Here is a 22927-nt window from a genome sequence, read left to right on the forward strand (position 1 = left end):
AGTTCTTTCTCACTTCTAAACTCTGGTCTTTCAAGTTTCGTGTTCCAAAGTTCAAATTTTCTTTTTCAACTTCTCACATATTTTGTTGATAGTCGATTTTGAATCTATTTATGATTTTTTCATTTTCAATTTTCGAAGTTCAAAGTTCCAAATTCAAACTACGAATTTTTAAATTCGTACTTATTTCGTTTCATTTTCTTCAGTTCTTTTTTCTTTTCTTTTTCTGTTGACATACTCGTATTTTAAATTTGCGAATTGCGATTCTTTAAAATTTTTTTCAAATTTTTTTCAATCTTCAAAAAAAGAAAACGAATTAAAAAATCAAAGTTTAGATATTGAAAAAAATTCATAAATTCAAAATTGATTGATCAACATCTGAAATTCCGGATGTTCAGACACATACTATGAACAAAATTCGAAATGCTACTTAAAATTGATATTTAAAAAAAAAAAAAAAAAAAAAAAAAAAAAAAAACGATTTAAAGAATTAGGTAGAAATTTAAAACTGTGAAAAAACTGAAACTGAAGATACTTAAGATGAAAAACTCAGGAATTGAACGTATGATAAGAATTTTTAATTTTTATCAATCTTCATTTTTCGAAGTTCTGAATCTGAACTTCACTTTTTTATTCCGCCATTCGGGTTTTCAAATAATTTTTATTCACCAACTCACAAAGCAACTACAACTTGGTAACTTGCTGACTTGAACATTGAATGAACTTTCTCAGATTATCAAATCAAATCAAATCAAATTTATTGTAAGGTACCGCAAGCGGCATTTACATGGTCATTTACATCAATAGAGCCTACAGAGCAACTTTACAATGATTAACAATACAATAAAATGAAATGAATGATATAAAACAAAACAAAACAAAATGAAATGAAGTAATAAATAAAGTAATAAATATAAAAAATAAAATAATTCAATAGAGGGTTATAGTTTGCCCAGGAACTCATCTACACAATAAAATGCCTCCTTAATTAGCCATTTTTGAAGGAATTTTTTAAATAACATTATCAATTCTTTTATTAAATTTTTCAAATTTTCAATTTTCTTATTGAATTATTTTAAAAATTTTTAATCTTTCAAGTTTCAAACTTTGAATTTCTTTATTCGTTTTCAATATTTCGACTTTTCGTTTTTTTTGTTTTAGTTTTTTCATTTTTCCTGTTGACTACCCGGGGAAAAAAGTTCAAACTTGGCCATACATGATCATGTATGGTGGATGAACTCGAGCATACATGATCATACATAAACCGAAGTTTCCATACATGCTCATGTTACAAAATTGCCCCCCACATGATCATACATGTCATATATGATCATGTATGATCAAGTATGATTTAGTGTAACCATGATCATGTGTAAATGCGGGGATTTTTTTTAGCATGAACATGTATGATCATACTTAAAATTCGAGAATGTATGAATTTTTATAATGAAAATATTGTCAGTATAAAATATATGGGATGATTTGCTGAATGGTATAAGTACATAAGATGTGCTAAGAATGCAAGACAAATGTGGATAAATGAATTTCAGACATTTTTCCAGATTATAGACACTTTTCTAGATTATAGAATAAAATGTATGATATAAAACATGCAATTTCATACAAATGATCCATACATGAGCATGTGGGGGACAATTTTTTAGTATGATCATGTATGAAGTCGTCATACATGATCATGTATGGCCAAGTTTGAACTTTTTTCCCCGGGTAGTGTCAATTTTTATTTGAATTGTTTGAAATTATAAATTATTGAATTGTTTTAATTTTTAAAAAACAAAAAGGGGGAAAAAGTCAAAGTCCAGATTAACTTTAAACATTGAAGATAAAAAAAAATTGAAAATTCATCACTTCAAAATTGATGAATTGATTGACTCATCATGTAATCAACCTAAACAATGTTGATGATGAATTGATGAAAAAAATATAGGTATATCTGACAAGGGAACCAACGGAACCACGGTTTTTGAAAACAGCATAGTCTAAAACCCCCAAAACCAAATTTTCAGCTGCTCAAGTTCATTTTTCGATTTTTGGCGAATTTTTGAAAATTCAAAATATGACTGTTTTTGACGATTTATGCTTTTTTTTAAAAGTACCTACTTGATCAGTAAAAATGGTCAAAATAAGTCTCAAAACTAATATTAATTTTCCAAATCCAAATTTGACCATTTCCAGCCATTCTGGAGCCTCCAGTGCGATTTTCAATTTCTCCAGAATTTTGAATTTGCTCCAGAAAGCGTAAATATGCAGTTGAGCAGCTAAAAATCGAGTTGTGTATTATACTCGACCTGTTTAACGAGTTTATATCTACACTTGAGCCGATTTTGGGACCCTCGTCAAGAGTGGTTTTTTGACCAGCTTTTTTCAAAATTAAAAATCTAAAAAATCAAAAGTTTCCCGTTTGTGTGGAAATGTTTGGAATTCATGCGGATCGTTGTATTTTGTCCAAAACTAACCCCCCCCCCCCATCAAAATTTCACAATTTTCAGCCATTCTGGAGCCTCCAGCGCGATTTTCAATTTCTCCAGAATTTTGAATTTGCTCCAGAAGGCGTGAATATGAAGATGGACGGCTAAAAATCGAGTTGTATACACTCGACCTGTTTAACGAGTTTATCCTCATTTGAGCCGACTTCGAGAGTGACACCTCAAGAGTGGTTTTTTGAGGTGTCACTCTCGCTCCAAAACGGCTGGAAATGGTAAAATTTGCGTTCCGGGGGTTAGTTCTTGAAGATATAGTAAATATAAGAACCAAATGTAAAACATTAGTAATGAACAGATTGATTATCAAGATCGTAATGAATGTTTATTTACATAACGCGATTCGAGAAGTTACAACCGAAAGAACGCCAATGCTAAATAGCCAATAATATGTGACGCTACAAAGAAATACAGCGATTCGCACAAATTTCAAAAATTTCATCACAAACGGTTATATTGTGATTTTTTGGATATTTTAATTTTGAAAAAAGCTGGTCAAAAAACCACTCTTGAGGTGTCACTCCCAAAATCGTCTCAAATGTAGATAAACTCGTTAAACAGGTCGAGTATAATACACAACTCGATTTTTAGCTGTCCAACTGCATATTCACGCCTTCTGGAGCAAATTCAAAATTGAAAAATCGCACTGGAGGCTCCAGAATGCAGAGCTGTGGGACCGAAACGATCCCGAAACCGGAACCGATTGAATCCCGATTCAAATCCGATCCCAAAACCAATCCCGAAATCGAAACCGTTATTTTTCTTGATCCCAAAACCGAAAAAATCCCGAAACCGATATAATTTTGAACCCGAAACAATCCCGAAACCGAAACAAAATCGTTTTGGTTTCGGGATTTCAATTTTTGCCTTTTTTCCGCGATTTTATTATGAAAAATGGTCATTTTACATCATTTATTGTAAATCATTCAGATTAAAATAAAAATTACTCGACGAATTCAGCAAAACATGCTCTTAAAACGTTAAAATAATCACTCCATTGGATTTTTCACGTCAAAACCTCCCATTTTTTGGACCCCTGCAAGGTCTATTAGTGAATTTGGGCTTAAAATTGGTTGAAATGAAAATCCCGAAACCGAAACCGATTCAACCCGGAACCGAAACAAATTTTTCAATCCCAAAACGAATCCCGAAACCGAAATAAAAATTTGAATTACAAATCCCAAAACAAATTCAAACCCGAAATGAAAAAATTTCAATCCCGAAACCGAAATCCAATCCCGAAATCGTTTCGGTCCCACAGCTCTGCCAGAATGGCTGGAAATGGTAAAATTTGGATTTGGAAAATTAATATTAGTTTTGGAACTTATTTTGACCATTTTTACTGATCAAGTAGGTACGTACTTTTTTTTAAAAAAAGCATAAATCGCCAAAAACAGTCAATTTTGAATTTTCAAAAATTCGCCAAAAATCGAAAAATGAACTTGGGCAGCTGCAAATTTGGTTTTGGGGGTTTTAGACTACGTATACTGTTTCTAAAAATCGCGGTCCCGTTCAAATCGGAGTGTGACACCTCAAGAGGTTCCCTTGTGAGCCAAGCCGAGTAAATACTTGATTGATTTTAAAAATGATGATTAAAAAACGAAAGAAAAAGACGACAACAAAACATTCAATTCAAATTTCAAAGTTCAGAATAGAATGGAACTAGGTATAAAAATTGGAAATTGAAAAAAATTCATGAAATGAACTCATCAAAATTGATTATCAAGAAAAATAAAATGGTCCAGTGAATAAGTACTTGCCACTTACTCACTTAGTTTTTCAAAAACAGTAAAAATGAAATACATAATAATATAATATTTTAATTCAAATTTGAAATTTTAGAACTTGAACTACAAAGATTAAAAAAATGTATAACAACTTCAAAAAAATGAAAAAATTCAAATCGAAATTAAAACAATTTGCTTCGTGTGAAAGCCGAAAGGCCTTGCAGCCTGCAGGTCTTGCCCTTGGTCTTGGGCCTTCATCCCTTGGGCCTTGAACTGGCTTGATGAACGTATCATATTTTCTATTTTTTCAATTGCACCCCATCCACCTGAGAGCTGACAAAAAAGGTCCCGAAAAAATCGTTCGAAATGATTCAACTAAAATTCAACGAACGAGTATGCGCAGATTTAAGAGTAACATTTTTGTTTAGTTCTAAAATGGGTCGCTTGGATCGCTAGTTTCGTTGTCCTTGGCCTTGATTGTTGATTTCGTGAAATTAGGGAACTGTAACCCAGGTATGTCAGACGGCCATTTTGTTCCTGGTTTGACGAACTTAGCATTGCAGTATATGGGAATTCGGCAAACTTTAACCGCGTATATCTTCAAAACCGTGCACTTTTACAACTTTTTCATGATAACATTTTTGAAAGAGAATTGAACGAGCTTTCCAATGGTATGCTACATGTATCAATTGAAATACATTTAATTGTTTTGAATTTCAGTCATTTTTCAGCACTTAATTTTTGGGTTAAAAATAGTTTGAAATTGTGTGAAATTCACAGCATGTGCTCTAATTCAATGATTACTTTCATTCTATGCCAGAAATTCCGTCATAAAAACCTTGAATCGAAAAACAACAATTTTTTTTCGTGAGGAACAAAATGGGAGTCTGACATACCCGGGTTACAGTACCTTAGTGAAATTTTTGATAAGTTTTGTTGATAAAACTTTTTCAGTGTTTTTCATCGAATTTTCACAATTTTTTCACTGTTTGCAGCGTAATTCGCGTAATTTTAATGTTAAAATGTGCCATAAATGCGATTAATCGTTCGTAATCACGTTCATCATCGAATTGGCGATGTTAATTTCCACCAAAACGAACTCGTCAGTCCGAAGTGCATCTTTCAAATACTCACGAGTACTTACTGCCCAAGTCCAATGCACCAATCTGCGAAGAAGAAATGATTAAATCTAGAGAAAGTTGTTTGCGCAAATGATTATCGTGTACAAGTGAAATTCCACATCTTATTGTTTTTTAACGGTTTCGGCTCCTGCGAAGTATATTAAAAGTTACCTTGAGGACAGGTTGGCCCGTCTGCGTTATGATGTATGTAAACAAGACTGACTTTCCCTTCATCAAAGTATACTTTGAAGATCGTTATTAAACAGACGTAGCTGACGGTGCTCGCTGGTCACGATGTTCGCGTGGATTTGGCAAAACTTGTTGTATCTAAATTTGGTAAAATGTTTGTTCGTCTTGATGGCATTCGGTATGCTGTGTATGAGCTTAATGGTGAACTTCTGCGAACATTATTTACCCATCGTTATCGTGCAAACGTTTCGTTACGGGAAATTCTCATATACCGGTAAAAAATCCTTCATTAATTACTTCGAAGTGCCGAAAAGCTGGTTCAGGCATTTTTACGTGATAGCCAGTTTGTATTCGTTCGCCATACTATATGTCATATTCAACGTCTACGTTCTGCAGTCACCTGTACCGGAAAGTATTACAAAATTCTTGGATTTCGCCGGATCTCCGGATAGAATCGTCAGTGTGAACTTGACCACCGCTATCGTAGCTCTATCTTTGCTATGTATTCAAATATGGAGACGATTATTCGAAACACTGCACGTTAGTGTGTTCTCAGATTGTAAAATCAACGCTGTTCATTACGTCGTCGGAATCATTCATTATCTAGGAGCTCTAACAGCCATACTAATGGAATCGCCGGCGTTCGCTGCGCCATCGTTCAAGCATCGGGTATCCTTCGCCGTGGAAGACATTACGATGAATTTGGTCGTAGGAAGTGTGATATTTTGCTGGGCATGGTACCATCAGTTCAAAACTGCCATTATTTTAGCCAATTTACGTAAAGACTCGACCGGCTCAGTTGTCTCGTACGATCACAAGTTACCAATCGGCGGTTTATTTCATCGATTATCAGCTCCTCATATGTTCTGCGAGATGCTAATGTATTTAGCGTTGAATATCATCCTATGGGGTCATTCAACTTGGCCGTATGTGTTCTTATGGGTATTTGTTAACCAATGCGAGACTGCTTTGTTGAGCCACTGGTGGTATAAGTCGAAATTCAAAGCTTATCCGAAGAAGAGGAAGGCTTTTCTACCATTTATTCTGTAATATCATTCGCCCAAACACCTGAATGCACTTTATTTATATTCGGTTCCTGTTAGAACTTTCACCGGGGGAGTGATTTTTTCTAATAAATCTGGTCATAATAATCAAAAAAAATTTTCTACACGTTCTATTAAGTTATTATGGTATTTTGTAATGTTATCGATTAAATTTATTTTTCGTTGCATTTGTCTTGTGTTTTTTGTTTTCATGTTTAGTAAAATTTACGAAATGTGAAATAGCCGAATCATCGTGATTTTTTACGTTTCATGGAACAATGGACTTGGCTACGTTACATCATTATTATCGTAGTAACCTTGGACTTGATTCGAATCTTAAATTCTGGACAGTTTTATTATGGTCACACTTGTTAGATGTTTCGTAAGAAAGAAGGACAACGGTTATTAAAATTCTACGCGTGGAAGATTTCAGCTCATCGATGCGATAATTTATCTTCAAAATATTGATCATGTATTACAAAAGTGATGTTTGAATGCGACGATACTCGAATTATTAATACATCTTCGTGAATTATCGATAAAAGCAACGTTGGCTGAAACTTTATATACGTTTTACGTATACGTACGTCTACGTGGTGTTAATTTATCGCAAGAGCATTTTACAGATAATCGTTGGAACCGTTATTGCGGTTTTATCACCTTCGAGATTCGTTAAAGGTGAAATTTCATCGAGACGTGAGTTATTTGTTCGCCGGATTTTACAGTTGGGTGAGAAGTGATTCATTTTCGTTCTAAAATGAGGTAACGTTGAGTCCAGAGATTATTTAAATTTGAAATCAACGTTAGATAATATTAATTCTATCAAAAATATTTTTTTTGAAACAATAAATTATAAAATGAAAAATGAGCTGTAAATTTTTTACTTGAAAAATAAATAATTAAAACTGAACGAACGTAGCATCCAAGGTACGATTTTCCAACCAGGACTGAGGACACGACACTCAACTTCAGTATTATTTCTCCTCTAAAGCAACGTTATTTTATCGAAGAATAGTTTGTATGTTTGTCTAAAAACATTTTTTTCCAATTTTAATCGTTAAAACTGCTCAAAAGTATTCTAAAATTCATTCTAAACGACTTCGAATTAACCAAAATACAAAATTGACCCTTCGAGCCATAAGTCAGCTTTTAAAAATACGAAAAAATATAATTTAATATTGTGCCTGGGAAATCTAAATAGGCAACTCATTCGATTGCGTATTGACAAGCGTAAAGAGAGCGTATTTGTCCGGATTTCGGCACGAAAAAGTACTATTTGTTTTAGGAGAATAGAACGTACTGGGAGGTCTCTTTTTACTCCTAATACTGCAACTTTAAAATTTTTTCCCACAGCTTTCTTGAAGGTAGAAAATTAAATGAGGTGTCGTTTGACATATTTTCGACCCCGCAGAATCCATTTCTGAAATTATTTTCACAGTAGGGGGCACAGTTTTTGAGAAATTACGGATTTAATATTTGAAATGACGATTTATTAGCGAATTACACCGTAAAATGTGAAAATTATTGCGAATTTGTTATCGGCGACCTTGAATTAGTGATAATTGACATCGCGAACGATTTTCTAGCTTGAAAATAACCAAAGTACGTGATTTTTTGTGTAAAATCGACTCTGCGCCTTAAACTTCACAGATATGCAACTCATTAGACGCTTTGGAAAACCAATTTGGCTTGATTTTATAGGAGAGATATTTTTCATCAAGCTTTTGGGGAAGAGATGGGGATAAATTAAATGTCGATTGGCAGGTTTTCGGGTACGAGGAATTAACTGGGGTTACTTTTGTTGTAAAAATTAGTAACTTATTTCTCGAAATATTTGTGTCACAAAATGTGTTTTTTTTTTTTAAGTTTGAAGTTTTTTGAGGGTAAAAATGAAAGAAATTAATTTTATTACGATATATTTTCAAATGTTAAAGCGTTTAATGACAATCTTGATGCGAAAATGTATGTACTCAACTTACCTTATTCTCGATCTGTCGAGTCGATTAGCAACGGTTTCGAACGCTTCTGGAGCGTCCAGCGAATGTTGGTTTCTCCAGTTTTCGAAAAAATCCTCTAAATAGGGCGAAAATGAAATTCAGCACGAATAAACTTGCAGTTACTATCTTTGTGACCCATTCGAGCAATTTAGGCTCAAGTTTTCAAAATATTTTTGAGCTCGTTCAAATTCAAAATTTTCTCTTGTAATTATTTTTTAAGAAATGAAAAAACCAAAAGCCACCAAAGGCCTCACGAAACCGTCACCTAATTGACTCAGAAAATCTAAAATAGGGTAGAAACCAAATTTCAGTTTGGGGGGGGGGCTCATGCCGTCATGCGTTCACTAAAATCACTGGAGAAAATTTTGGATTTGAAGCGACACAAAAAGATGTTCATTTTTGATAATACGAGCATAAATTGATCGTAAGACTCGCGAATGTGATGTATATATCAGAGTTTATACATAGATGCTAAATTTCATTTTTACCCGATTTATAGAGCGTTTTTTGGAAAACTGGAGAAACCGAAAATCTGCTGGAAGCTTCAGAAACTAAGTTTGTATTGAAAATGCTCTCTCTTTTAGGGTTCATAACTACTTTTCCAGGGTACCTTTGTGGGTAAATTTTTTCTGATTAACTTTCAACACAAAACGAATGGTCTCCGCTAAATATGACCAAAATCTCCCAACGACCCTGAGAGCCTAGACAGACAGGTCAATCACCTTAGAAAGGCAGACAGACGTCCTTCGAAAGTCATACGACGCGACGGGTCATTGGCCTTAAGCCACTGCCAGCCAGGCAGGCAGGCAGACAAACGAGAGAGGTTAGACGTCCTTGGAGAGCCATATACTGATACGTCAATGACCTTAAGAAACCAGACAGGCAAACAGACGTCCTCGAGAGGTCAGACGGATAGGTCAATGACCTTGATAAACCAGACAAGCAACATTGGAAAGCCATACTGACAGGTCAATGACCTTGGGAGAACATGCATACGCCCTTGAAAGCCCAGGTCAATGACCTTATAAAGCCAGCCAGCCAAACGTATAACCATTAGATGCTAGACAAGTGACTCAGTGACCTTGACATGTCGGTTTCCAGGGATGGAAAGCTAGCCGAAAGCTAAAGTAAAAATTTAAAGCCAATGATTTTTGGGATTTTTTGACCTTGAAAATTGCAGGCCCATGCATAGGGTGTCCACAAATTGAGAAACCGGTTTGGTCAAAAATACAAACCGGTTTCTGTTGGCGCAATGTATTCTACACACCAAGGCGACAAAAAACGTGATATGAATTTTTTGAAACCGGTACATTAATTTGCAACCAGTTAACAAAAAGTATCCAAAAATTGTAGATAGTGATAGAGGAAAAAGCTTGAAACCAAAGTTGTAGAGGGTGAAAAATTACACAATTCTGTCTAATCACATTTTGAAATCGGTTCATTGGTTCGAATTTAGCAACCAGTTTTTGACAATCACCTAAAAATTGGTGATGGAGAAAAAAAGTAAAAACTCAAAACAAAAGTTGTAGAGTGTGAAAAATTGAACCATTTTTGCTGATTACATTTTGAAAGTGGCTAATTAATTTGCAACCCGGTATCTTTTCGATGGCTTGCTGCGAATTAATGAACTGGTTTCAAAAATCTGATTAGCAAAAATAGTTCAATTTTTCCCACTCTTCAATTTATGATTCAAACTTTTTTCTCTATCATGTTCAAACTTATATCTCTATCTCCAATTTTTAGGTGATTGTGGTTACTAAATGCGAACCAATGAACCGGTTTCAAAACGTGATTAGTGATTACACAGAATTGTGTTATTTTTCACACTCTACAACTTTTGTTTCAATCTTTTTTTCACTATCTATAATTTTTGGGTAATTTTCGATAACTGGTTCCGAATTAATGAACCGGTTTCAAAAAATTCATATCATGTTTTTGTCGCCTTTGTGTGTAGAATACATTGCGCCAATAAAAACCGGTTTCAATTTTTTTGACCAAACCGGTTTCTCAATTTGTGGAAACCCTGTCATGGGCCTGAAATTTTCAAGGTCGCTTTTGAAAGCCCTTATTTTTTCCTACTCAAAGCCGCTTCATTCATCTCGCTAGCTCTTTCCACTTGAAAAAAAAAAACCATCGGGAACTACTTTTGTGTCATACGTATTGGCCCCCACCCATATGGAAAAAATCATTAAAGATAAAAAATTGACATCTGAATAACTTTATGAAAATTTTTCATTTCTGGACATGATTTTACTATATAAAACCGCATTTTTAAGAAAAACCTTCTTTCCTCAAGGCACAAAGTTGAAAAATTGATAGGTATATTTGTATTCAACGTTTCGTATTTTAAAATGGCACAGAAATGGTACAAAAAATACAAAAACAATAAACATTGAAAACAATCAGTCATATGTATCAGTCACACGCAGTTTATCATATTGTACCTACACAAATACTCATACGATACGCGATTAAATAAATAAATAACAATCATTTTAAATATGGTTAAAATAACAGTCTGGAAATTCTGTTCGTATTTCCATGGAATAGACTCAAATGTAGGTAAAGTCTAGGAACAAGAACACGAACACGTTGCTATTTTGCAACTTCTTTTAATCTGTAGTCAGGAACTTTGAAACACTTGTCACACATTTAGCATTCATGATTATTTTTTGGATGATGAGCTACCAAAAATGTTTTTAGATACGCATTTGAAACGAACATCTTGTAACGAATTTATGATTCGTGATCTGTTTTACTTTTTTCATGCTTGCAAAATTTTATCACTCGAGGACTACTTCAGTTCATCGTTTTCAATAGATCATTTGAGAGGCTTATTGCGAGATGTTATTGGGTTTACGCGAGCTCCTTCGTGAACTCCCCGTACGTGTTCATTTCTATGAGAAATTGTCTTGAAACTTTTACCACATTGTGGACATTTATACGGTCTCAGCGAGGTATGCACTGTTACATGATGTCTACTCAAGACGGATGCACTGTGGAATGCCTTGTCACATGAACTGCATTTGAACTTCCTCGGTAGCTTGGATCTGTCACGTTTACGTGTATCTTTGATTTTGACGAGCTGTCCAGGAAAATGAGAGTGCATATGGGTCTGCAGAACGCTCTTGTAAACGAATGTTTGCTCACAATGCGCGCAAGCGAATCTAGGAATTTTCGCGTGAACTTTTCGCACATGCGCATTTCTATTAGAAACACGGAAGAAAGATTTATCGCAAACTGAACACTGAAAAAGTCTTTCTGACATTTCCACACTTTTTCTAGCGTCTTCGGGTTTTCTGCCATATTCTTTGTGAACTCCCCGCGCGTGTTCATTTCGATGACAAGTTGTCTTGAAACTCTTATCACAATGTGGACATTTATACGGTCTTAGCTCGGAATGCGCTGTTGCATGATGTCTTTTCAAGTGGGATGCACAGTAGAATGCCTGGTCACATGAACTGCATTTGAACGACCTCGGTAGTTTGGATTTGTCACGTCTTCGTGTATCTTTGATTTTGACGAGCTGTCCAGGAAAATGGGAGTGCATATGGGTCAACAGAACGTTCTTGTAGGTGAATGTTTGGTCACAATGCTCGCAAGCGAGGCTACCAATGTTCGTGTGAACTCTTCGTACGTGTGCATTTCTAGTAAACAGACTGAAGAAAGATTTATCGCAAAATGAACATTGTACAAGCCTTTCTGAAGTTTCCATACTTTTTTCAGGGACTTCTGGGTTTTTGGTTTTTTTGCCATATCCTTCGTGAACTCTTTGTACGTGTGCATTTCTAGCATAAACTTCTTTAAAACATTTATCACAATGAGGACATTCCACTGACCTCCCTATAGTATGCCTACGGTTTTCATGTCTTCTCAAATCGTGCGCATAGTGGAATGAGTGATCACATATACCGCACTTGAACAACTTTGGTCCTGTGGGTTTAATCCGTTTGTATTTCTTTACGATGAGCGCTCCGGCAAAATGCGAGTTCATATGGGATATCAGAGTCTGCTTGAAACGGAATGCTCGGTCACAATGCGCGCAAACGAAATTGCAAACTTGTTCGTGAAATAATCGTACATGTCTGTGTCTACCTTTGGGTAAGGAGTAAGTTTTATCACAAAGAGGGCATTTATAACGGTTGTCTGATCTATGCGCCGAGTCTACATGAGACATTAGCAGCGTTCTATCATTATATCCTTTACCACAATGTGCGCAAATTAAATCGAAAGATGTTTTGGCAACTGTTGGTTTGGGTTCTCCTCTAGCTGTAGAAGCATCCTGGATGTCCCGATTTATATTCGTATGCGACTTCTGTTTATCGTGTTCGACTCGCTTATGTTTATTCAAGCTATTTATGCATGAAAATAACCCATTGCAGATTCCACAACGTAGACCTACAGAAACAAAACAAAAATCAATATAAGATTACTACATGGACATTGGGCAGGTATAGTTAATGTAGAATTTTGAAATAAAATATTGAAACACATCCTAAATCGAAAGAACATGCAAATACGGATCACTGCTCAAAATTTCAGACGCTCGAGTACATTTTTCGATTTTTGGCGAATTTTTAAAAATCAAATTTGGGCCAAAAATGCGAAAAAATCAATATTCCGCCAAATCGATGTAGAAAGCTGAAATACGCTTTCAAACTGCATTGCGCAGTCTGCAGTTCTGGAGTCTGAAGAAAATTTTTGAAAGTAAAATACCAAAATTTCCACGAAAATTTCACCAAAATGACGTTAGAAGGCTAGAATAAACTCCGTGTCTGTACCATAATTTTCAACTTGCTGAGGCTGAGTCAACTGGAAGTGATTTAAAATGATTCTGGGGCCTCAGGCGATTTTTTGAAAATTCCAGTTTTTCAAACACCATTGTTTAGTTATTCCAAATTAACTCGAAACTGGTACTTAATCGTTAGTCAGGATGCCTTTCCATGATTTTGGGCTTTTCTCAGTTTTCCAGACCGTTTAAGCATCAATTATACTCAAATGAGAGGGGGGGAGGGAGAAGATTTCAATTCAGTGGGAAAGAAGCTTCGAATTGATTCAAAGTAAAAATTTATCGGTTCAAAATCAATCCATTATCATAAAGAATATTAAGTATAAAAAATGTAAAAAAAAAAAAAAAAAAAAAAAAAAACAGAAAACACTAAAAACAGGACTTTTTGATAATTTTGACAACATTTGCGCTTTTTTGGACAACCTTGACAAAAATTAGGACTTTTTGACTGCAGGAACGAGGTTTTTTGACAATTTCTCCAAAAATAATAACTTTGGCAAGGAATGGCTGGAACCATCATCAAATTATAGTCTAGACAAAACTCAGGACTTTTCATGGCAATTTCACCAGAAAAATGTACCCACTTTTGACAATTTTGACAAAAATTAAAACTTTTTGACCAAAATGAGGTTTTCTGAAAATTTTGACAAAAACAGGACCTTTGGATAATTTTGACAACATTTTCGCTTTTTTTGACAATCTTGACAAAAATTAGGACATTTTAACAGGAATGAGGTTTTTTGACAATTTCTCCAAAAATCAAAACTTTTTGACAACTTTGGCAAAGAGTGGCTGGGACCATCATCACATTATAGTCTAGACAAAACTTAGGACTTTTCATGGCGATTTCACCAGAAAAATGTACCCACTTTTTGACAATTTTGACAAAAATTAAGACTTTTTGACTAAAACGAGGTTTTTTGAAAATTTTGACAAAAATCAGGATTTTTTGATGATTTTGACAAAATGTGCTGTTTTTTTTGACAATTTTTGCAGAAATTTAGATTTTTTGACAATGTTTACAAAAATTAGGACTTTTTGATATTTTTGACAAAATGGGCGATTTCTTGACAATTTTTGTAGAAATTATGACTCTTGAGTCTTGACAATATGTGTTGATAGAAATTATAACTTTTTGACAATTCTTATCAGAATTAAGACTAATATCTGACAAAAATTTTGACAAAATGGGCAATTTTTCAACAAAACGTGTTTGCAAATTAAATTTTTCCAAAAATTAAGTAAGCGTGACTTTTTATTGTTAACAATAAATTCAACTTTTGACAAAATGTGTTTTTCTGGACAATGTAGACAAAAATTGGACCTTGATAATTTTGGCAAAATATGCAGTTTTTTGACAATTTTTGTAGAACTTATGACTTTTTACAAAAATTAGGACTCTTTGATAATTCTGACAAAATGTGTGATTTTTTGACAATTTTCACAAGAATAATAACGTTTTGACAATGTTGATAAAAATGATGACTTTTGACAATTTAAAAAAAAATGAAGGTTATTCTTGACAATTTTGGCAAAAATTGAAACTTTTTGACAATTATTCTCATACAATAAAAAAACTAAGACTATCTGATTTGACAAAAATCAGAATTTTTTAACGATTTTGACAAAATGTGCAATTTTTTAACAAAGCGTGTTTTTTTTGAAAATTTTTCCAAAAATCAATTAGGTATGACTTTTTAACAATGTTGAAAATAAAATTAACTTTTGACAAAATGTGCTGTTTATCTGACAATTTTTGCAAAAATTTAGGCTTTTTGACAATGTTGTCAAAAATGAGAACTTTTTGATAATTTTGACAAAATGTGCAAGTTTTTCACAATTTTTGTAGAAATGATGATTTTTTAACAATGTTTACAAAAATTAGAATTCTTCAATAACTTTGACAAAATGTGCGGGTTTTTGACAATTCTAACAAAAATTATAAATTTTTGACAACATTGAAAAAAATTATAAATTTTGACAATTTTTAAAAAATGAGCCTTTTTTTCTGACAATTTTGGCAAAAATTAGATCTTTTTGAACATTCTTATATAAAAATTAAGACTATTTGACAAAAAAGAGAATATGTTTAAAACAATTTTAACAAATAATGAGCAATTTTTTGAAATTTTTTTTCGAAAATTATGACTTTTTGACATTGTTAACAAAAAATTAAGTTTTGACAAAATGTTTTTTTTTTGACAAATATGAAGACTTTTTAAAAATTTCAACGCAAATTAGTACTTTTTATCAATTTTTACAAAACGTGGTTTTTTGATAATTCTGGCAAAAAGTAGGAATTTTTCACAAAAATGAGGTTTTCTGACAATTTCGACATCAATCAAGATTTTTTGACAATCTTGACGAAATGGGGTTCTTTTTAAAAAAAAAAGACAATTATGGCAGTTTTTACAAATAGAATAGACTTTTTGAAAATTCTGAAGAAAATTAAGACTTTATTTAGCTTATCAACGTCATTTTGATAACGGCTCTGGAACTGCTCTAAATGGTTCGAAACTATTTCCAATTGATTCGGTGGGTCAAAAAGAGGATATACTTATGCCAAATTTTAGCTCCCTAAGTCAATTTGGTAAAATTTCAGTTTTTCCACCATTTTTGGGCCATTTGATTTTCAATTTTGAAATGCACTTTCGTACTTGAAATTTTAGCTCGTGATATATTTTGTGTAGCTCTTTCGATCTAACTTGGTTTGATTTAAAAATTTTCGAGCATGGGTAGGCCTAAGTACCTATTTATCGGCTATTTTTTTTTTTTTTTTGCTAAAATGACAACGATATTATTAATTTTATCGTGCTCACTTGAAACTTCAAATTTGTTCAAGACAACAACAGCTGATCTGTTTTCTTTTCCTTTTACAATGATTTTTGAGCCACATATCGATTCGTGTTCCACTAAATGGACCTTCGAGGAGAACGATTTTCTGCACAAGGAACATTCGAATATTTGTTTCTTCAAAGTTGATGAATGACACTTCTCTAAGTGTATGAAAATGCTGTGTTTGCTGTAGCATTGTTTATCGCAGTGTGCGCATTGAATACGAGCATATTTTTCGTGATATTTTTGCGCGTGTAATCTTCTAGCGAATCGATGCTTGAAATTATTACTGCAAAATGAACATTTGAACAGGTTCTTCGAGGCGTGTGTTAATTTGTGTTTTTTCAAATTGCTTCTGAAGGCGAAAGTTTTGTCACATTTTGATTCATCACAATTGTACGACTTTTGGCGTCCATTTACCGCACTGATATCTACTCTGGGTGTATCTTGGTTCGAGTTGATTTGGTTGTTCATGTTGTGATCTAAATTACCTAGGAAAAAAACATAAAATTGTTTAAGCTCCGAAACTCTATTCAAAATTGATCTCAACACTCGTAAAAGCACCAAATTTGAACTCACCATCTTTTTTATGCGAATGCTCGACCAACTTGTGAAGTTTCAATTGACGCTCGAGGGAATATGATTTCTCGCAAGTGGTATATTCAAATCGTTTACATAATTCACCAAAGTGTCGTTGTCGTATATGGCCAGCGAGCACATCCTTATTTCCAAATCGTACATCACAATGCGCGCAATAGAAACTAACATCAGTTTTCTCACGAATATACTGCTCAAGGAGTAATTTCGAATATCCAGATTTGAAACCTAAGCTAGGATTCCAACCTTTAAAAGGCCTCGCTAAGCTATGAATAGCAGAATGTGAATCCAAAATATCCGAGGCAGTGAATACTTTATCGCATGAAGTGCATTTGTACGGTTCTTCTTCGTTGGCCACTTCAGTATCCGAGCTCGAGTCCAGCTGATCGCAGGTATCGGAATACGAGTCTAGTAGAGCAGAATAGAAATGAAAAAATCACGTTATTGGCATAATTTTGAGGCGATGTTACAGCAAATTCGAATAAGAATTCTTTACACTCACGGCTATCCGTAGTCCCATCTGATACAGACAAACAAAACGAATAAGAGAAGTTAATACACCACGATCATTAATACGACGATATGAATCATTGAATTAGTAAACGCTTACTCGATATCGTACGTTGAACTTTATCATTTGTTTTCAGCAATGATGCTGCGGATTTTTTCAATTTTTTAGAAGTTTTTTGAAGATTAGTTATATCTGAAAAATAAACACGAACGTAAATTAATCATAACTCGTGATGATATCATTTTAGTAATCGATCAACGTGAACAATTTACCAGAAATCTCACGCTGCAGAGGTGAATCCTGTGGTGAACAATTCGTCAGATCGTAGTTCTTCGTTCCATCGTCATCGTTCAAATTAGTGTTCGATGGGGCAACTGACCCATTTACAGAAGCTATGACGAGAAATTCTGGTGATATATTATCCGAGTCTTCATCATCCACGATGATAGGCTGATCACCGTTGGGATCAGAACTAGACAGCACACGTTCAGGTTCGATGATACAGCAATCGTGCGACGAATCATCATTTATCACAGAATTCTCTCGCGTTTCATTATTCATCGATCGTTCTCTAGTTCTGTTTTCGTTCAATTTACGACGCTGATATTTCAACAATAATTGGCATAATTTTTCCGATGATTTATCCAACGAATCGCGTTCATTCTCGATTCGTTGACGTCGTTGTTGTTCTACGTTCAACATTTCATTACTTTCAGCCAGCTGTGATTTCAAAGATGCGAGGTTTTCGATAATTCGATCTAATGTTTCTTTCGCATCTTTGGCTTTTTTAGCCATCTCTATCCGAAGGTTTTCTTGATATTTAGCGTAACTGAAAAATACGAAAAATTGGCGAATTTATCGAAAAGGAATCAGGAATCTTTAAAACTTGATTAGAAATTGAACGACGATAACTTACTCGATAAATCCCTTGACCATTTGATTCTCCGATAATGCTTCGTATTGTTGCTTCAGACTGTCGTGCTCCAACTTCATCTTGGTTAAATCGTTGTAGCCTGTTTCGAGGATAAGTTGCGAGTTTTCACCGTTTTCTATGATCTCGATGAAATTCATTCGTAGAATTTCTAAGCTTCTTGCATAACTATACAGATACATACATATCATTAAGCGAAAGACTATTTTTTATTTGAAACACATAATTTGTATGTATTTAAAAAAATGCCTCACCTGGAAGATTCCTTAACTAAAACGTTCTCTAATAACGCATCACTGGATCTCGTTAACTCACTGTATTCTCTTTTCAAAGATATCACGCTCTTATTGGCTGTATCTAGATCTTCTTTTAAATTCACACATTCGTTTATAATTTCCAAAAATTGTAATTGCAGCGTTTCTTCTTTATTACCGAAGCTAAAACAAACAAAAACGAAATCGAAGGTTTCAACTACCTATTTTTACAAACCTCGTTGAAATAAATTTTCAACGTTAAGTGGGATACACTCACTTGACAAATTCTTTGACGATGTTATGCTTTACCAATAATTCATACAATAAAGTAAAACCATCGCATTTCATAGACAGGAAATCTTCGTTAGCTAAATCCAACCATTTTTTTAAACGTTTGTAATCGTGGTTTATCTCAATGAATTGTAACCGGAGTGATTCTTGAAGTTCTAAATAACTAGAAGATGAAACAGAAAACACTTTAGTGTTGTGTTGAAGTAGATATTTTCCAAAGTCAACGGAAATTTGAATTCCGAAAACGTCAACAGCTTTTAAAAATCTGTTACGAAAAAAATCTGTCAACGTTTCAAACTACCTCTGGTATTTGGTGGTGTTTTGTTTCAATAAATCTTCGCAGTTTGCAATCAAGTCATCGTAGATGTGTGATTCTGCTTTCTTATCGTTCATGGTTGAATGTTTCTGGGTTGGATACACACTGCAACAAATTCATAGGCATTAAGTATTGACAAGAATAATAATCCCAGGAATAAAATGATCAAAATAACCTGTTGAGCATATCATCTCATGTGTTGAAAAAATTCTTAAACAAGTACTGTCTTAAGGAAGATTTACTGAGACAAATTGAATCGATTAAAAAAAATCAGACTATTTTGGTAGCTGTAGGTAAAGTTGATTAGTGGACTCTACTATTTTTTTTTTAGGAAGTTGCTGCTTAGAATATTAGAACTGATCTGAATGAAGCTACAATATCGTACTGGGAACGAAGAGAAACAAAAGAGGTACCGAAGAAACAAGTGAATAAAAATTAATTAATGCACATGATCTAATTCTACTCTGAATGAATTACCTTCATGAAATTACACTGGGGGTTCCTAATTCCTGCGCTGCCGCGCTGGCTGCACTTCGGGATGCAGTTTGTTTCAGGACATTCAGGATGAAGTCACTGTCAGTGAGTGGTGGTGTGGTGTACCAGATGTAAAAAATTTAATATCTCTCTATTCAGCTGGACTTGGAAAAAACGAGGGATGACATACAGTGAATGCTGTTTCTGTTTCAGTCAGTTCACGAATTCATGCAATCGTGTCTCATTATCACAGATATGAAAGAACACTATGATCGTATTAATTCACTATGGACAGTGATCAATTTTCTGAAAATTCATGACAATAACATTTTTCCAGCACACTAACACTTCAAAATATAGACACTTCAAAAATTTCAAATTTCAAAAAAATTGACTGATAAGGTGATAAGCAACCGGTAACGTTTCCTACATTTACCAGACAGCCAGGCTTGTTTTTTTATTCCTTTGTTTTTTACTTGGATCATTTTTTACACGTAAGGAGCGCTAACAACACATTACACAACATGTGGGGGTTGGGGGACTGGAGGTGAACAACACTGATGACAGTGATGACTGAACTGACTCCTGACTGAACACTGAACAGTGTGAACACTGAACAGTCTGAAGTTCTGAACAGTAAACACGACTTCTGACGAGCCCACAGGCCACAGGGTGCCCAGAAATATCGTGAACCCGGAGGCCGGAAGTCAAGGTTCTCGGGCTTGGACATTCGGACTTCAAGAAAATAATCGGGACTTTTTCGGGTTTCGGGTCCTGGTCCTGGGCTGGGCCTCATCCCTGTATGTGTATGGCTCAGCTCATGGCTGTATAGTATACTATAAATTCAAATTGGGCTTGGGTTTGGGTTTCAGGGCTCAGTGTCCAGGACTTGAATGAAGTGTTCAGGGCTTTCCGGGGCTTTTCGGGGCTCAAAAGTCAAAATTGCAATTTTGATTTTGATGAAGAATTAAAGTAAAATCTTATTTGATGTTCTGCTAACACTGCTAACTGCTAAGCAGTGAAATTTCACTGCTCCAAATTCAGAGAGTAGGTCTCAGAAATTCAGAATCCCAGACTGAAATTGGCTGAATTTCCCTAACACATTTTCTCTAAGACAATTTTTTGATTTTTTTCCAATAGAAAATTAAATTAAATTTATCCAACGTCAATTTCTCTAAAACACATATTTTCTACTAAAAATGTTGCTAACATTATTTTTTCTCTAAATCTAATTCTAAAACATCAATTTCCCTAAAAACACATCTCAAAGTATGAAAATTTACCATTCTTGTGTCTGGATTTTTCTGAATATAATTTCTTTTTTCAAGAAAAACCCCTCCCTTGGTCTTTTGCAAAGGTCTCCAAAATTGGAAAAAATAACAGACAACTATTTTGAAATCCAAAATATCAACCTGATAAAATAAAATCAAAAACCTTCTTTGCATGTGTGTAATAATCCCAATCACAAACACCCTCCCTTCCCCCCAAAAAAAAACAAAAACAAAATAAATGTAGGTAAGGTTAAAATTCAGATTTGTAAAAATTTTTTGAAAATTTTTCATTTTCTGGTCAAAACATTTCTGAATACCTCCTATTTACATTTTCAATAAACAGCCTCCTTCCGTCAGTTCCGTCCCTGTCTGTAATATTGGTCCCCTTACGCAAAAGTCCTCAAAGTTGAAAAACATGTTTAAAAAATGAAAACTCCTCTCTGCTAGGCAATGCAAAATGAAAATTATATTGCAAATTTTGTCTTTTAGAAGAAATTGTGGAATTGTGTTATAGAAAATCTGTACTCCAATGCAAAAAGGATGGAAGTCCTATGACCTGGCATAAGGAAAGGAGGTTAGTGTGTTCAGTGCAGTTTTGAGAAACAGGGATTTTAAACTTTTCAGTTCAAAATTTGAAATTCCTGTTTCTCAAAACTGCACTGAACACAGTGACCATCTTTCCTTATGCCAGGTCATAGGACTTCCATCCTTTTTGCATTGGAGTACAGAAATGCGTTAGAGAAAGTGACGTTAGAAAATTCATCATTACTGAATAGGCTACAGTTTTTGAAAATATCAAAAATGACATTAGAAAAATTTGTCATTAGAGAAAAGAAAATGCGTTAGAGAAAACGTGCTACCTACAGAATATAAATTTTGAGATGCAAGATGCAAAGACTAACACAGACACTGTAATTACAATTGTAATTTACACAAGCTACACAAGCCCCAAAACCTTAAAAACTGTAACCCACAAAGCCCTGGCCCAAAGCCCGAAACCTTTTCCTCTGAAAACCAAGCCCAGAACGTGAGCCCCGAAACCCAAACTGTGATCAGGGCTTTTTGGGGCTTGTAAATTTTGAACATTTCTATTGTAATTACTGTTCTGTGCATCTCAAAAGTCAAAAAAGATGACTTTCAAAAAAAAAATTTACAACTTCAGCAAAAAGTTTAATATTTTAACTTTCAAGGGGTTTTTGGTACATTATTTATATTCCCAAGCACAGAACGTGAGCCCCGAAACCCAAACTGTGATCAGGGCTTTTCGGGGCTTGTGTGAATTTTGTAAATTTACTTATGTCTATTGTAATTATCGTTCAGTGCATCTCTATTCTCAATAGTCAAAAAAGATGATTTCCAAAAAAAAAAATTCTGAACTTCAAAAAATTCCAAAAAAATTTACTCTATTCTGATTTTAAAAAAATAAATAAAAAAAACAGTTCCATTCAAATAATTTTGAAAAAAAAGCTATCGGAATCTGCCCTGAAAAATTGAAAATGTTTTTTTTTCCAACAGAAAATCAAATAAGCTGAAAATTTTACTTTATTCTTCATTAAATTAAAATTACAATTTCAAGCCCCAAAAAGCCCCGGAAAGCCCCGAACGCTTCATTCAAGCCCTGGACACTGAGCCCTGAAACCCAAACCCAAAGTTCCCGAGGCCCCAATCCAAGCCAAAGATCTAATAAAATTTTTGATTGAAAGCCCAAGCCCCGGAACCCGGAACCCGAAAAAAAATCGTTCGGGGCCTCATCCCTGCGTAGACGTACTTGATGAATGCTTAATTTTACAAATGGTCACCACAAAGGCATTTGCAACCTGAAAACCTCACACTATTGCAACAGACGCCAAAGATTTTGCGTTGCCATGGTGCGACCGTCCCAGGTATCCCGGAAACCATGGCAGCATGTTGGGGTCGCATTAAACAAAGGGTTTCAGGGATGGTTGTTTTATACCTTTTATAATTGGAGTGGAATCGCAGGTCGAATACCCTTTTCTGTGTGAGAGAGGTGTGTGTTGAGAGCTATTAGGTCCCCCCCCCTTATGCCCGTTATATATGGCATCCATGATCCAGTCATTTGTGG

At 34.4% G+C, this 22927-nt stretch overlaps 2 protein-coding genes across 4 annotated transcripts; one reads left to right on the forward strand and one right to left on the reverse strand.

Moving 5' to 3' along the window:
* The first annotated feature begins 4860 nt into the window (after nucleotides 1-4860).
* On the forward strand, nucleotides 4861-6766 carry LOC135847972 (polyprenol reductase). The gene has a single exon (XM_065367718.1). It carries the CDS (start codon nucleotides 5641-5643, stop codon nucleotides 6583-6585), a length of 945 nt encoding a protein of 314 aa, XP_065223790.1. The 5' UTR covers nucleotides 4861-5640; the 3' UTR covers nucleotides 6586-6766.
* A 4113-nt stretch (nucleotides 6767-10879) lies between these two features.
* On the reverse strand, nucleotides 10880-20360 carry LOC135846705 (zinc finger protein 91-like). 3 transcript variants are annotated; one of them, XM_065365945.1, is made up of 11 exons: nucleotides 19577-20360; nucleotides 19085-19204; nucleotides 18770-18946; nucleotides 18493-18675; nucleotides 18224-18406; nucleotides 17580-18136; nucleotides 17407-17499; nucleotides 17293-17316; nucleotides 16779-17204; nucleotides 16184-16690; nucleotides 10880-12973 (listed from the first exon to the last, which is right to left on the reverse strand). In XM_065365945.1, the coding sequence occupies exons 2-11, from the start codon at nucleotides 19174-19176 to the stop codon at nucleotides 11397-11399; spliced, it is 3819 nt and encodes a 1272-aa protein (XP_065222017.1). In that variant the 5' UTR covers nucleotides 19177-19204; nucleotides 19577-20360; the 3' UTR covers nucleotides 10880-11396. The 3 variants fall into 3 exon arrangements, with proteins under 3 accessions (XP_065222017.1, XP_065222015.1, XP_065222016.1); XM_065365943.1 differs by lacking the exon at nucleotides 19577-20360 and adding an exon at nucleotides 19275-19548; XM_065365944.1 differs by lacking the exon at nucleotides 19577-20360 and adding an exon at nucleotides 19275-19547 and having other exon boundaries at nucleotides 17299-17316.
* Nucleotides 20361-22927: the final 2567 nt, after the last annotated feature.

This window comes from Planococcus citri, chromosome 5 (genome assembly GCF_950023065.1).
Source record: "Planococcus citri chromosome 5, ihPlaCitr1.1, whole genome shotgun sequence".
NCBI classification, from domain to species: domain Eukaryota; kingdom Metazoa; phylum Arthropoda; class Insecta; order Hemiptera; family Pseudococcidae; genus Planococcus; species Planococcus citri.

Bases quoted from the DNA above. Each gene is read 5' to 3' on its own strand.
- LOC135847972 (XM_065367718.1), top strand. From the start codon at position 5,641: ATGTTCGCGTGGATTTGGCAAAACTTGTTGTATCTAAATTTGGTAAAA.
- LOC135846705 (XM_065365943.1), bottom strand. The intron at 18,676-18,769 runs GTGAGTGTATCC...TGTTTGTTTTAG, and splicing joins ATCGTCAAAGAATTTGTCAA to CTTCGGTAATAAAGAAGAAA. The intron at 18,407-18,492 runs GTGAGGCATTTT...GTATCTGTATAG, and splicing joins TTAGTTAAGGAATCTTCCAG to TTATGCAAGAAGCTTAGAAA.